This window comes from Eublepharis macularius, chromosome 2 (assembly GCF_028583425.1).
Source record: "Eublepharis macularius isolate TG4126 chromosome 2, MPM_Emac_v1.0, whole genome shotgun sequence".
Taxonomy (NCBI): Eukaryota; Metazoa; Chordata; class Lepidosauria; order Squamata; family Eublepharidae; genus Eublepharis; species Eublepharis macularius.
Window position 1 is genome coordinate 47,872,584 of NC_072791.1, and position 15,462 is coordinate 47,888,045.

The 15,462-nt window shown below is 41.9% G+C and overlaps 1 protein-coding gene across 2 annotated transcripts in view; it reads right to left on the reverse strand.

The window, feature by feature from the left end:
• The window catches only part of LOC129324317 (uncharacterized), a 110,677-nt gene that overhangs the window by 29,030 nt on the left and 66,185 nt on the right, over window positions 1-15,462 (reverse strand). For both annotated transcript variants that reach the window (XR_008596525.1, XM_054971506.1), the window contains exons 14-19: window positions 14,472-14,641; window positions 12,929-13,049; window positions 10,565-10,715; window positions 2,594-2,676; window positions 1,710-1,786; window positions 201-361 (exon numbers count right to left, since the gene is read on the reverse strand). Coding sequence is in view for 1 of the 2 variants with exons in the window: in XM_054971506.1 (XP_054827481.1) it covers window positions 201-361; window positions 1,710-1,786; window positions 2,594-2,676; window positions 10,565-10,715; window positions 12,929-13,049; window positions 14,472-14,641 (763 nt within the window). In the remaining variant the exon portion in view is untranslated. The remainder of the gene's footprint in view (window positions 1-200; window positions 362-1,709; window positions 1,787-2,593; window positions 2,677-10,564; window positions 10,716-12,928; window positions 13,050-14,471; window positions 14,642-15,462) is intronic.

Consider the following 15,462-nt stretch of genomic DNA (forward strand, 5'->3'; position numbering starts at 1 on the left):
TATTGAATACAGTTCACCCTCACTACTGACTGAAGGGGATGCAATTTTAAATAAAATTTGTGGCACCTCTATGGACTTAATCCCCCAAATCAGGGCCCTGCAAATTCCAAGTTAACCTTCCTAGTTTGTCACTGATTCTTTAACATTTAAACACACAGTTTTCATTCAAAACTACACAAATTTAAGAATTTTTCTCTAACCTTGTACTTTTGGGCTTTCATTTGTATTTTTCCAAGAAGAACAAATGTGGAAGGCTCAGGTTGCTTCTTTGTAGCTGTAAGTGCATACTCAATGGCCTTATTATGATTATGACAAAATGATTGAACAAGTGCTTCTTGAACAACAGAACATTCAAAGGATCCTGTAAAGGTAATTTAAAATATATATAAGAGCCAGTTTGGTGTAGTGATTAAGAGCGCGGGACTCCAATCTGGAGAGCCGGGTTTGATTCCCCACTCCTCCACTTGAAGCCAGCTGGGTGACCTCGGGTCATTCACAGCTTCTAGGAGTTCTCTCAGCCCCTCCCACCTCACAGGGTGTTGGTTGTTGTGAGGATAAAAATAGCATATTTTGTAAACTGCTCTGAGTGGGCATTAAGTTGTTTTGAAGGGTGGAATATAAATCGAATGTTTCTATTATTATTATGGATTAAAGTATTCATTATTTTAAATTCTGCTATATAAACACAGATATAATAAAGCTATTGATTACTGAGTACATACATAATTTTTAAAAGATAACCAATCTTACTATAGACATTCAAAATTTCAAATAACCATATTATAATCCTCTCTTACAACCTTTCATTGCCTTTGCAAAACTTCAAAACAGCCAGTGAAAAAGCATAACCCTGAATTTGCTATCTGCAAACCTCACTCAAGTGTGTTCTAAAACATGTGACAGAAATGCATAAACTGACCTGCTCAAAAGGAAAATAATCCCAAAAATGTCTTACTGGCTGTTGTAATTATCATAATGAAAATAAATATGAAAACTAATAGTGTTGGTTATTCTGGCATCTGATTCTCTAGTTCAGACGGTCCAAGCACCAATGAAATTTGCTTCTAAGGAAATAAGAAGAGCCCTTCTGGATCACAATCAGTGATCCATGTAGTCCAGCATCCTGTCTCATACAGTAGCCCAACCAGTTACTCTGGGGGTTAACAACAGGGAATCGGGGCTAAAACTTTCCCCTGATGTTGCCTCTTGGCATTGGAGGTTCCCTTTAGTCACCATGTGAATCTATGTTATCCCCTTTTAAAGCTGTTTGAATACCCTTGGAGTATTCAAATGCCACCTTTGTCATGATGCCTATATGCCTTTTTTTCTCCAAAAGCTGTGCCTGCTCTGTCCTGCAGCCTGCGTGATTTGGGTGGCCAAACACAAGCTTCTGCCTTCCTGCTCTGCCTGGTGCCTCTCTCAGTGTCCTCTGTGCAACGTGTAACTCTGCCAGCCAAATGGGATGGCAAATGTCTCCCCTGTGACTCCTTTGTAACCCTGCTGGAAAGGAGTATTGTCCCTGCGATGTTTGCTCCAGATGAATGACAGACAAGACATTATAGCCAGAAATGTGTTTCTGGAACAAAAATGAACAAATGAATAATGAAATGAAACAAAGTGAACTATTTTTTGGAACACAATATGAAAATGATACATGTCCTTAATCGTTTAACAGTTTATATATAAGCCTTAACAGAAAAAGACTGTACCTTCGTCCATTTCTGCTACTTGGCGTATACAGAAACTTGCAAGTTCATAGTTCTTCATATCCAGTAAATATTGTCCCCTGTAATAAAGCATTTAATAGAAGTGAACTGCTCAGAACTTCTAAAAGTATCTTAATAAAAACATTAAAATATTTTAGTCAATCAACAGCTAAATGCCTTCAACTTTTTATTTGCACTGTATTCCCTGTCATGCATTCAGGCTAACAATACTGCCCAAATAAATGGTACTTGTTCAGGAGTAAATATTATAAATTATATAAAATCTGATTCTATTGATCAAACTCCTTTCTTTACAATTAGGTAGAAGTTCATCTATCCAAATTCAACACTAACAAATGCCAGTTATTTCTTTTTCCTAAGTCATACACTCTGACAAATTGTATCATCTGAACTATATATACTTAGAAATCTCTTCTATACATTTTTCATTAAATATCACTTTTAGTGGATGATGATTGAATTAGTAGCAAACCACAAAAGCTAAAACTTGCTCTCTACCCCCTTAAGGTTCAATACTCTGTTGGGTCAAGAAAATGCATGTGGTGGTTCAGCCCCTGGGATGATTTTAAGCCTGTATGTGAACTTGCCTGTGCCAAGATTGAGCTGCCTCACCTCTTCTGCCAGGGGTTTCCCTTTTGCCATAAAGACAGCACGTGTGGGCAAACCTCAGTCTACTGGTTGAAGGGTCACTTTCTATCCCCCTCTCCCATAAACATATACCCTTCCAGTGAGAACCTCCTGTTAATAACTCACATTAACACATATTAACTCACGTAAGTTATAATACAAACAATGACAAAGAGGAGAAAGATACAAAAGGAAAAGCTGGAAGAATACATCACTATGGCCTGACAAAAGTTTCTTACCTTATTAAGCATAAATGGGGTGAGTTTGGCTGGAGATGAATAGCTCTAGTTAAATCTTTCAGTGAATCCTCTAACTTATGAATCTGTTATTTTAAAAAAAGTTCATTATTCTTAGCCTTCCAGTCCCATTCTTTTTTATGCATTCAGATACAAAAGGAAATTCTTCTTTCTTTTTTAATGTTTGGTGCCAATTGAGCGGTAATGCCAAAGTACAGCCATAATTAAAACAGCAGCAGATCATCTGACTCCCTTCAGTTCCATAACAGAATTCACCCTTGCCAGGATGCCATGCTTTCTATATTTCTCCACCAACACTACTGCAGTAGATTATGTAGATAATGTGATGTGGAAGAGGGATGAGGAAAAGCCAGGATAGAACAACCATCATGACACTAGGGCACAGATAATTTGTACTAGGTGTTACAGAGGGGAAGGGAAGAATTAGATACCATTTTCATTGACCACCAAGTATTTAGCATTATGTCTAGTTTGGCTCTCATATGTGGGTGAGAGTGCAAATGTGTGCTTGTACACATTCAGTATTAGCCTTAATATGAAATAAAGAAATTGTATTATATTGCAGCCTCTATTAGAAACGTTGCATTATAATACTGTTTCTTTATTTCATGTTAATACTTCTTTAGTTTATTTAGAATATTACTTTGTTTTGCTGCATCTTATTCTTCTTTTTAACCATACCCCTCCTTACGCACAGTTTGTTGAAATCCACAGTTTCTGACTTTTGACTGTCCAACCTAGATTTCTTTGTCACTATATTGCCAACCTTTGATTTTTATTAAAATAAATGAATGTAATCATGAAAAGGATCCCAGGGTTCAAAATCTTTGGAAAACAGTTTAAAATAATTGGGAATTAGGTTAAATTCATATGTACTGTTGTTGCCTTGTATGTGTAAAAGAGAAAAACAGCTTGTACATTTCAGTTCCACAAAAAGGCCCCAGGCAATAAGGCAACTGACATAATTAAAAAGAAATAAAAAATTGCAAAGCTGCATGCAATTGATTAAAACATCCTTTAAGGTATTTGAAGAGCTGCTGAAATTAGAAAGCACAGCAGAGCAGGGAGGCAGGCAGACCTTTCTGGTGATATTAGGGGTATTATGGGATTGCACAGTTGTCTTGATGCAAAGCTACAAGCATCAGTGTTCAGGGAAAGGAAGAGAGAATTTTCTTCCACACTACCTAGAAGAAGATGGGGCAACATTTACCTGGAGAGGGCAAACATCTTCAGTTGAAGATTAAAGCCTTTTACAATGTGATAGGTAGGCCACCACCAGAATTTTCCATTGTGAATTCTGATACACTTTTTCTGCTTGGCAATTGTCTACATTTCAGTGAAAAAAATACCTGTGACCCAGACTTATATGTCTGCACAAGAATTAGGCCTACTTATCCAAACATTCTTTCAAAGAACGGTACAGAGAGTAGGGGTGTGCACAGTAAAAAAAATTCTGTTAACTCAGGATCAGTAATACCCAATTGGAAAAAAAATTCAGAAATCCCCAAATACCAAATTCATTCTCCAATTTGGTTTGGTAACACAGGGCAAATTCGGTAAAATTTGACTACTGTTTCCTATGAGAAACTCAATTCAGAAATATCCAGTGGCCTGAAGGGATCATTTTTTGACCTAATTTTACCAAAATTGCAGGTGACCTACACCTAACTGTCTTCTAATGATCCCCCAAGTTTCATTAAAATTGGACCCCCGGGGCCATTTTGTGCCCTCCCTCAAAAAGGTTGCCCCAGCCACCTCCAATCTACATTATTTCATACAGGGAAAACAATGGGGACTATTCAGGAGACTGGGGGTGGCATTTTGCAAGCAAAATCCACCTGCTACTGACTGTTCCTTAAAGATCCCCCAAGTTTTAGGGAGATTGGACCCTGGAGTCCAATTCTGTGGGCCCCTGAACAAGGTGCCCCTAGCCACTCCATTTGTTCCTAACATGGGGGGAAAGTCCAAGCTGACTCCCACTGCAGAAACACATGGATCAAGGCTGCCATGGACAGAGGCACACTCCCAAATAGAAGCTCCACACCACAGTCCAACAGAACCAAACTGATGCCACCACCACCACCCGAAAAAATAACCCAGCATCCCCTGAGCAAGCTGACCGGCCACTCTCCATGCTCCCTATGATGAGAACTTTTACAAGTTCTTTCCCAGGAGCACATATACCACGGCCACGGCAAGGTGAACTCCTAAATACAAGCTAATCCCTTGGGAAGCCCAACAGAACCAAACTGACCCCCCCCGCCCCCATAAAAACTCCCAATGCCCCCTGATCAGGCTGACGAGCCACTCTCCATTGTTCCCTATGAGGACCAACATCACACCAGAGAATCATCCAAGTGAAACTGAAATAAGGGTTAGTCTTGCAACTAGAAGCAAACTGAAGCAAGTGAATGGAATCCTCCCAGAACCAAACTGAAGCAAGGGACAGTCTTGCAACTTAGCCCAACAGAACCAGTGTCATTCACAGCAGCCAGGCACTGGGTTCAGCCGATGGGGGAACACCACAGAACAGAACCAAGCAGTACATAGTCACAAGCACAAGACAATGGCATGCACCGAGCACAGTTGAATAAGATGGATTCCATTCCCACCCCTGGCTTCAGGTTGAAACTGACTGTGAGTGGTACTCTTGGGAAACCCAAGTAATTCTCTCTCTGAAGTAGCCTTCATCATCAGCCAACCCTCCCAGCCCTGCAATTAGGAAAGGTAACAACATTAGAACAACATATCACATTACATGATTTATATCAGCCATTCCCACCCCCCACCCCCCACCCCCCGCTGCAATAAGGAAAGTTAAGTTTAGTTAACATTCGCTTCATTTGAGTGTTTTGGGGGGTTTCCTCTGTGACACATGGTGCATGTCGTTCTCTGCTTTCCTTATCATCTCTCTCTGACTCTTCCCATTCCAGTGGCAAGACAACAGTATTTCTAGGGTCTCTTTTCTTAACTATCTGCCATGCACACCAACATCTCCAGCAAAGATGCTTGGCATCCCTTTCCTACAGGAAATCCAGGGGGTAGAGCACCAGAGATGGTCATGGGATGACCCTTATGCTGCCTTCCAGGAAGCTGTGTGGTGCTAATCTCTCTCTCCCTGGAAGAAACACTGCCTGGTGGTGCTTCTTCATGTTGTTCCTCAGAATGGTCACCAAGAGATGATTCACATCACTCCTTTGACTGACTTGGGCCCTACAGTGCTGACACTGGGAAGTGCTCCCAGATGTTGGAGGACAAGGGGTGCCCATGCTGCCCTGCATCTGTGGGCACCCAGGAGCTGCCTCCTCTGAGGCAATCGAGCCAGGCCATATCTAGGCTGGGCAGAAAAAAATGTCTGAAGGTGATGGGGTAGAGATGTGGGGGGGGGTCATCACTTCCACACTCTTCCTCTTCTTCCACCAACCTCTCCTGCTATGTCACCATGAAAGACCTGCTGCTGGCCTCAGAGAAAACTGGGGAAGTCTCACCAATGATAGGTCTCTCTGCCAATTCTTTCAACATCCTCCAGGTCCCTGGAGTAAGAGGAGCGATGGAAAATGTATGTCCCCCAAGCCCACCCCAAAAGACTCCTCCTGTTGCTTCTCCTCCTGCTGCTGGGTCTCAACAGCTGGAGGAGGGGGAGCCTCAGCAGCAGGCCCTTGCCTACCGCCAGCTCCTGCTTCAGGGACCTGTAGGGGGCAGGGGGTGCTCCTGCAGCTGCCTCAGGAAAGAAGGCCTTGCAAACTTTCTTGCTGTTACCAGAAGCCAGGCTGGTGAATAGCAGCTGTGCTGGGGTGAGCCTCCTCCTCTCAGGTGGGGGGAAAGCCACAGTCCTCCCCCTCCCCTTCTTCTCTCTAGTCCAATCCCTTGCCTTTTCCCCAGACCCCCTTTCTGGTCTCCTGTCACTCATTGTTCTGCTCCCTGGAACCTACACTAACTAGTAACTAACCTTATTAAACAGTTCAATTACCAACCTACCCAAAGCACCTAGCCAAACATGAGAGTTCTTTTTAAACCTAAAAGCTTGTTTCTTGTGGGTCTAAACCTGTAGCCGGCCACACAAATCTCTTTTTAAAAGGCCCTATTTAGGTGTGGTGGCACTACACTAGTAAGCAGCTTATGTCCTCTTCAGGAATGAAGCTACCTCTGAACCCCAAGCTACAGGTAAGCCAGTGACAAAAAACCTACTTCTAATATGCCTAGCCTGGCTCCAAGGTAGCCCAGAGGAGGGCAGGGAAAACTAGTTAAATGTACTAATGAGAAGCCTTTTTCTCTATTGAATTTGAGTAGAAACTGAACTCTTCTTAATTTCCTACACAAGCCTATTAAAGGGGGGGACTCTCTTTGGCCCCTAAAAGCTAGCAATTAAGTTTTGCTTTACAAGACCTACAACTAGCCTATCTTAAAAACACTTTTTAAAAGTTTACACTTCCCAACCCTCTCAGGATACCCAAAAAGTACATCAAAACATCACTAGGTAATTTAAGTTAACAAACAAGCACTCCAACAAACACTCCGCAGAAGAAGAGCAAGCAACAACTATTGAACGCTTGACCAAACCAACAGAAACCAGCAAAAGACACCAACCAACGACTGTAAAGAAAGCCCAACAACTTGGAGAACAGCCCCCTCACCCCAAAGAAATGAATTTAATAAAATGCACAGGAACTATAAAACTTCAAATAATGAATTACCCACAACAGGATAAAACAGCCCCCCCCACACACACACCAGAAGAACAAACAGCAAATATAAAGCCAGAAATCAAAGCCCCCACTACACAAAAGCCCAAAGCACCCCCACACACAGCAAAAAAGCAGGTTTTAAAATGCAAATTAAAAAACCTCCTCCCCCAACCCTATCCTTCCCAGATACCAAGGCAACCACCTCTCCCCAAAGAGAGAAAAAACTCAGTAAGTCTAACAACTAAACATGGGCACGAATGGAAAAAAAAACCCCGAACACCCTGTTCATCGTTTGGTGCCATCTACAAACAACGAACAACAAACATGGACGAACATGAACTGTTCCCGGACATGTTCGTTGTTTGTTGTTTGTGGGGGCGAGAGTTTTTTAAAAAGACATTTTCCTTCTTGAGAATCCCATTGGCCAGAGAGGGAGAGCTCCTGAAAGGATTGACCAATCACACTCCCCCCTCCCCTTCCCACCTTTGCCTCACTCCCCTCTCTCTTCTCTCTACTCCTGTTCTAGTTACAAATGGCGAGAAGCAGTGGTTTTTTTTGCTGATCTTTAGCAAAGGAACAGCAAGAAACAGCCCAGCTGCAATTTCTGAAATTTACCAAATTTTACCAACTAAATTCCGTAAACTTGAATTGGTATTACCAAATTTATTAGTATTATTGAATTTGATTGATAATACAGAATTAAGTTCAGTAATACTGAATTTTACCAAATCAGGTAAAATGGGGTATTTTTTACTGAATACTAAACCTGAATCACACACCCCTAGTTCAGAGTCTAAACTTTTGTGATTTTAAGACTCCCATCCAGAATGATGAGACTTCCCCAAGAGCATACACTTTAAGGCTACGACTGTTTTTCTGTTGGAGCATATATTCTAAATGAATACTGTCTGCTTTGTAGTGAATCAAAGGCTCAGAGTTTACTCTCTGGCAACCAGGCCTTCAGCTAACAGCTGGGTGCCCCTAGTCTTGACTAAACTGTGCCACCATGAAAGTACATATCTGTGACAAATGTACAAGTAATTCCAATAGTTACTAAATTAACAAGGAACAATGAAGCTTAAAAATATGCATCTCTAGATAATGCTTCCTTTGACAATAATACAAATCTAATATGGTAACATTACCTCATGGATATCACAGAAAGCAGCAGGCTAAGAAATTTAATTTAGCCACTAACCAGTAAACAACAGATTAGCCTCCAGTACAGAAGTTTGGGGGGTGGGATTTGGCTTTGTGTCGTGTGGGTAGGTGGTAGGTAAGAAAGAAGGGGCAAGGTTTTACTTAGGTGTTTAATAATTGCTTTTGGGGAGGTGCTTTTCGAGATACTTGATTTGCTAATTGCTAGTGTTTTTAAGAGCTGTTCATAGTGGAGGGAGGATTGTTGGTTAAGCAATTACTGTTATAATTTACTTGTTGCTCCTTTTGGGGGGGGTTGTTTAAGCAGTTGCTCGTGTCATTTATTGGTTTTCACGGCTGCACATGGAGGTATTGTCTGCATGTGTGGCAGCAGAAACTGGAAAACTCACCCACCCCCGCACTGTTCTTGCTTGGGAGAAAGGCAGGAGCTTCCCCTTCCCCAGTGGCAGCTTTCTGAGCCCATTTGGGGTCTCCTTTTTATATGCAAGCCATTCCCCAGAGCTACTGTGTGTCTGAGTAAGCTCTGCTTGGCTCCATGGCAAACTCATGAAGGAAGTAAAGTTTAGAGTGACCCTGATTCATGAGAACTTGACTACCCAGGAAGGAGGGAGTGCATTGTGAAGTGCCCAAATGAAAGCACAGATTCAGTGCAGTTTACAGACCCTGCACTGGGTCCTGTAAACACTGACACTGATGGATTCAGGGAACTTTCCAAACTGGAAGGAGCCAGGATGGGGGGGAGGGGATTAAATGCCTCCAGTTCTTTGTGCCTGCAGAAGCCCAGTGCGCCTGCCCTCTCTCTCCCTAGCCCCTTTACAAAGAAACACCGCTGAAGCGGAGTCTGATCCTTCCCCTCTCTGCATGTGGATTCAATGCTATGCTGGGCAAGGGGAGGCAGGCAGGCAGCATTTGTCAGCCTTCTGATCAGAGAGGCATGGAGAGGTGCTGCCAGGTCAGGCTGCCATCTTTCTCAGGGGAGCTGGCCAGTCAGCAAGCGCACTCAGCTACGGCTGCCCCATTAAGTACCTGTTCTGGAGTGGGGCCTGGTGGCTCTGTGTTAAAAAACTACAAATCAATTAAAAATGGAGTCAGCAGACATAGGTGTAAAATTAGGGAACCCGTCACTTGTAGCATGGCCCTAAGTGCCACTAACAAGCAGAAGCAGATCCACAGAAACAGCCACAATGAGCTAGAGAATGCTGTCACTGCTCTATCTTGAGGCTTTCCTAAACCAGCGAGTGAAAGTGGAGGCTGCAGAGAAAGGAGAACTTGGATTACCCAAAATTATCCTTCCTTCCCACTTTCTGAGGCCTTCCTTGGGAGAGGGATCAATCTTACATTAAGTTACAACAACTGTGTGTGCTTACCATTGCCTTGTGCTTGGGGTTCTGCTGCAGTACAGCTGACGATGTGGATACTTGATTCTATTATGTGGTGTTCCCCCATTGGGCCTGGGTTTTGCCTGGCTTCTGTGATTGATACTGGGGCTTCCAAGAGTAACCCTTGTTTCAGTTTGGTTTTGGTGGGATTCAGAGGACTGTATGATTCTCTGGTTTGATGTTGGTCCACTTCCTTCAGTTCGATTCTGGGAGTATTCCCTTGCTTCAATTTGGTTCTGTTGGACTTCGTTGTTTCAGCTTGCATTGCATTGGGAAGTGGCTTTTGGCCACAGGTTGCCCCTTTACTTACAGTTACTTACTCCCTGGAATGCCTTGGAAATGTTTCCCTCACAGGAAACAATGGAGACTGGCTGGGAGCACCTTGTTCAGGGTTTCATAAAACTGGACCATACAGCCCAATCTTCCTGAAACTTGGGGGGGGGGGTCCTTTATTGGACAAGGATTAGGTTCCTTCAAATTTGGTGCAGTCTGCTTGAAATATTCCTCCACAGATCCCAGCACCACTTCCTGGATAGTTTCCCCATAGGGAATAATGGTTGAAAAATTAGGAATTCTCTAAATTTACCAAACCAGGAATACCAAATATTTATAGTATTCCTAATACTCAGATTCAGATGAAACCAATTTTTTTTGTGCATATCCCTACTGACCATCATGGGGAGAGTTGCACTGACTGCTGCTATTTTGCTATTTATCATTTTACAAGATACCTTTTGATATGCTTGAGCTCTGCACAAATATGGTCTAATATCTAAAGGATCCACCTTAATGGCACTAGTGAACTGTTCAATAGCTTCAAAATAGCGATCCAAATGTAACAGCATGATCAGTCCAATGTTTATGTAGGGCAAAGTAAGACTCCTAAAATGGAGACAGAAACATCTTGTGACTGGGTACAAATACATTTTAATCCAACAAATATGAAAATATATGCTTTATAAGCATGTTCACAACTTATTGCTGATAAAATTTTGTGGCAAAACCATACACATGCAAACTATGTATCAAAGCAAAATTCCTTCTCCTCCTTCCACACAGCATCACATGAATTTTCACTTTTTACCTTATTTTGAAGATACATATAACCAGTATTGGTGATACATATAACCTGTATAAGTGGGGGCCTGCAACAACATTTTGTGGGTTATATGGGGATGATGGTGTGGGGGGGGGAGAGCTGCACCACGTCTAGCAACACTGAGTGCCATTGCAGTCCTAGATGGTGGTGGCAGTGGTGACATTCGGCTGGGGCGGCCAGTTGCAGGGAGATGGAATCCCATTTCCCCTGCCTTAGCTTCCCCCCTTTCCAAAGATCCTGCCCTCTTCCTTTCTGCATACCTTTTTAAAGATCCTACCCTGTTCCTCCCCCTCTCCACTTTCCAAAGATCCTACTCTGTTCCTTTCTCCCCTACCTTCCAAAGATCCTGCCCATTCTTCCCCCTTCTTTCCAAAGATCCTACTCCATTTCTTTCTTCTCCCTCCTTCCCTTCTCCAAAACAGCATTATCCTTTCTCCCCCAGCAAAACCCCTCCCTGCTCTCCAGCAAATCCCCTTACCACTCTCCCTCCCTGGCAAAGACTACTCTTACCCTTTCCACCTCCCCCAAACACCCTTTGCCCCCCCCTCCAAAATACCCTTTCCCCTTCCTAGCTTTTCTTTAGGCATCCTTGCCAGAGCATTAGCCCTTCCCAGGGCAGTTCGCCTCAGTGCTGGCTCTCCTTGTGCCTGCAGGGTCTCCTTGCACTGCAGCATTGGCCAGGTACAGTGGGGCTCTGTGAGGCCCAGCTGTGATTGGGTGAGATGAGACTCCATACAACCCAGCCCGACTCCACCTGCCAGCAGGTCTCTTCCATGCATCATGGAGTGGTAGTGGGGGGAAGGGGCAGTGGAAAGGGTCCCGCCATTGCATTGGCATCTGGGCACTTCCCCAGGCCCAGCAAGAGCATACTGATGACATCTGAGCTTTATGGGGCTGCTCCAGCATGCACTTCAAGAGCAGGCAGGTAAGTGGTGCCTGTACCCAGAGTGTGCTGTTGATTTAGGATGCAGTGTACACCCCACAATGTATCTTAGTCACTTAGCATTTTTCTGCAATCCTGGAAGGTGTCCCCAAGTTACAGGAGCCTCTGTTTTTGTTCCCTGGTGGTCCCAATCATTGGATATAAGCATTCACATGGGTTGGGACCACTTCAGCATTAAATATAAGAACAGAATGCCTAAGGGATTCATCAGTAATCCACTGGAACATGGATTAAACAATCTGAGGACAGAAAAGCACTTGCTCATCTGGGTTAATAAAATATAATAATGGGAGACTGACCCATTTAGTCAGTTTGATGGTTAATACTTTCCTCTGAATGAATGCTTCCTCTGAATGCTTTCCTCAGGTGATTCTACCTTCTCTTTAGGAAGTGATGGGGAGGATTCTTTTTTTAATGGTCACTAGATCCTACTGATTTGGGTACTTGAGGATAGAGTTATCCAATAGTCGTGAGAAAGCTCATTATCTAGATCCTAACTGGTCAGTTTCCCAGCCTGATTTCAGGATTTTAAACATTCTGGGTTGACTTGGTTGTTAATCAGCACTAAGAGAAGAGAGCTTCTCAGCTAATTTTCTGGATTCTCTCAGCTGTATTCAATACCATCAGTCACAGAATCTTTATGGACCATCTGTCTGTAACAGAAGAAGCTGCCTTGCTGTGTTTCTCTCATATCTAGACAGATGATTCCAGAAGGTGGCATCAGCCCACTCCATAATGGTATCTGTAGTATTCCACAAGGTTCAGCATTATTTGCTATGCTGTTTACCATCTACATAAGACTGTGGGAGCTGCTATTTGCCCCATGGAGGGAGCATACTTGTTACCTGTAGGCTTTCTTTCCTCTTCAGGATGAACAGTAACTCTGGAGGAGACAATTTGTATTTTAAAAATTACACCAGGGAAGAAGTTGTCTTAATTTGATGTTTAATATGCTGTTTTCTGAACTGAATTTATATGATTGCCTCTGGGGTCTTGTGATGAAGGGCAAGAAGTAAATGAATCATGAAACAAAGCAAAGGGAAAACAGCATACCTGTCCAAAAGCACTACATTTTCGAAATCAGCAATTGCCAGCATCCACTGCTTCATTTCAGAATACAAGATGCCACGATGAATGAAACAACTAAGATTGTCAAAATCATCATTGAGAAGAACTGGGAGGAAGGGGGAAGAAACAGATATTTAGGGAGGTTTGTATATGCACGTCACTAATTCACCTTTTAAAATAATTGCATGTCTTTCAGAATATGTCTGTAACTGCATTATTTTATTTATTTATTTATTTATTTATTTATTTATTTATTTAAATTATTTGAATGCTGCCTTTCTACTCAAGTAGGATCATGAAGGCGGCAAACATTAAAACATTTTTAAAAACTTAAAACAAACATGAAGAACAGGTAGGAGGGCCAATAACAATTATTGGAAGTATGCCAAACATAACATCCACTGGTGGAATATAGCAATAGCAGGGGGAAGACGAGGAGAAAGATCCAAGTTCCAGGAGAGGGAATTCCAAAGCTTTGGCTCCATGACTGAGAAGGCCCTTTGTTAAGTTGCCACACATCTAGCCTCAGATGGCAGGGGTGCACAAAGATAAATCAAGTGAAAGGGTAGGTTCATATGGGAGACAGTAGTCTTTAAGATATGCTGGCACCAAGTCACATAGGTCAATACCAGCATCTGTGTGTGTGTGTATATATATATATATATGTATCTTTCCATTATATTTTATTATATATTGCTCAGGTACTAATCACAACCTGTTTTCAGAATTGTGGGCTTTATAGAAAAATAAATCATGTACCACTATACTTATTTTAAAATGTTGATGTGAAGAGGAAATAAACCCCTAGAGTGTGCATGGGGAACGAGAGACCAACTCTCTCCAACATTTCCCAAATGAATTATTATGGTGTCCATTATGAATAGGTGTATATGCACAAATTCAGGTCAGTGTTTTTGTAACATTTCCACATGCCACTACCTTGCTTGTTGCTGCTTTCACAGAAGGGCAGTTTTTTGACCCCCATGTGGAACTGGCCCAGAATCTGTAGGAAGTCTCACTCCAGAGTGTCAGAACCTCCAAAAAGGCCCTGCTTGTGTTACCAAAAAGAGCTTCTACTTTCCACAAATCAATCCTTCATCCAGATATTACTGGAGAAGACGATGAAAATAAAGGGAAGGGATTGGACAATGACTAGAATCAAAATGATCATAATTATTTTGCCAGATCATAATTAACATTGTATGGTGTTACCAGTATCAGTACAACATTCTAAACAGGTCCTGAAAATAAAGCCAGAAAGTTGTCATGATTATGATTTGGTATCTTACAAAATAACAGAGAGTAATTAGAAGGCTTGGCTACAACAGGCCAGCAGCTAAATTCAGCTTCTAGCGCTAAATATACACTAATCAAATTTACTGAAACATTCCCTCATGACAAGACATTCTAATGTTTGGAGAAAACTGTAGCATTCACAACTATTAAACCTCACAGTGAATTAAAAAAAAATTGCAATCATCATAAAAGCAATTCAGGCTGTACATTAAAAAAAATCAAAGTATAATACCAGAAATACTGAAGTCCTGAAGAGCTTGCTTTGGATCGATCTTTCTCAAAATACAGCCTCTGTAATAGAATGCCAGCCAATCACAAGGGTCCAAATGAATTGCAGCAGAAAAATCAACAACTGCCTTTTTGTATTCCTCTTGTTTTAAATATGCTCTTCCCCGAAAAGTTCTAGAAAAAAATGTATGTTTATACTATACTTACAAATTCCTGTATTAAAATTATTTTGAAAACACATACACATTTTTAGAAATACAAGTTTTTGCATATAAACAATATTCAAAACAATTCAGGATTGTAATCCTAAACTAACATCAGTGGGACTTAGGTCCAGACTCAAAAAACGAAGTTAATGGGTAGTTTAACAACAAGAAGAAATGCCTCATTTAAAAAAAATCAAATTGGACTAAATAACTGAATATATATATATATATATATACTGCATTAAAAAAATATAGAAGACTGCTCCTTTCACAGACTTTCAGTTTCCTTAAAGTTTGCATACATTCAATCACAAAGAACAGTTATGTGTAGAGTTAAAGTTAATAGTAAGATAATTTCAATACCAAAGATAAGTAAGTCAAAATAGTGGCTCAGATCCAGGGTTCCATTATTGGAAGCTGCTAATATTAAGTTATGGGTCTTCCCAGCTTTTCTCTCCCCACAACAGTCCTGTCTGACTTCAGGAAAGTTTATTCTCAGGGATGGGAAATTCGCATGGAATAATAGCCATGCAGGTCTGTGGGGTACAGAGAAGGGGACTGAGGTGAAATCACTCCCTCCTGCCTCTTCCACCAATGCAGCTCCAATTTCATTCCCCTTAATGCAACACACCAACTCACATGGCTGTTAATTCATGTGGTTTCTGTAACCAGGGAAATCAGAATTAACTACTGGAGAAGGGGAAAGAAGGGGAAATTTGTGATGCTTGTATGAGTGAAACCTTGGATCCACCCTTTGTAGTTTTAGCTCTGGTGTGCAACGCTAGAATG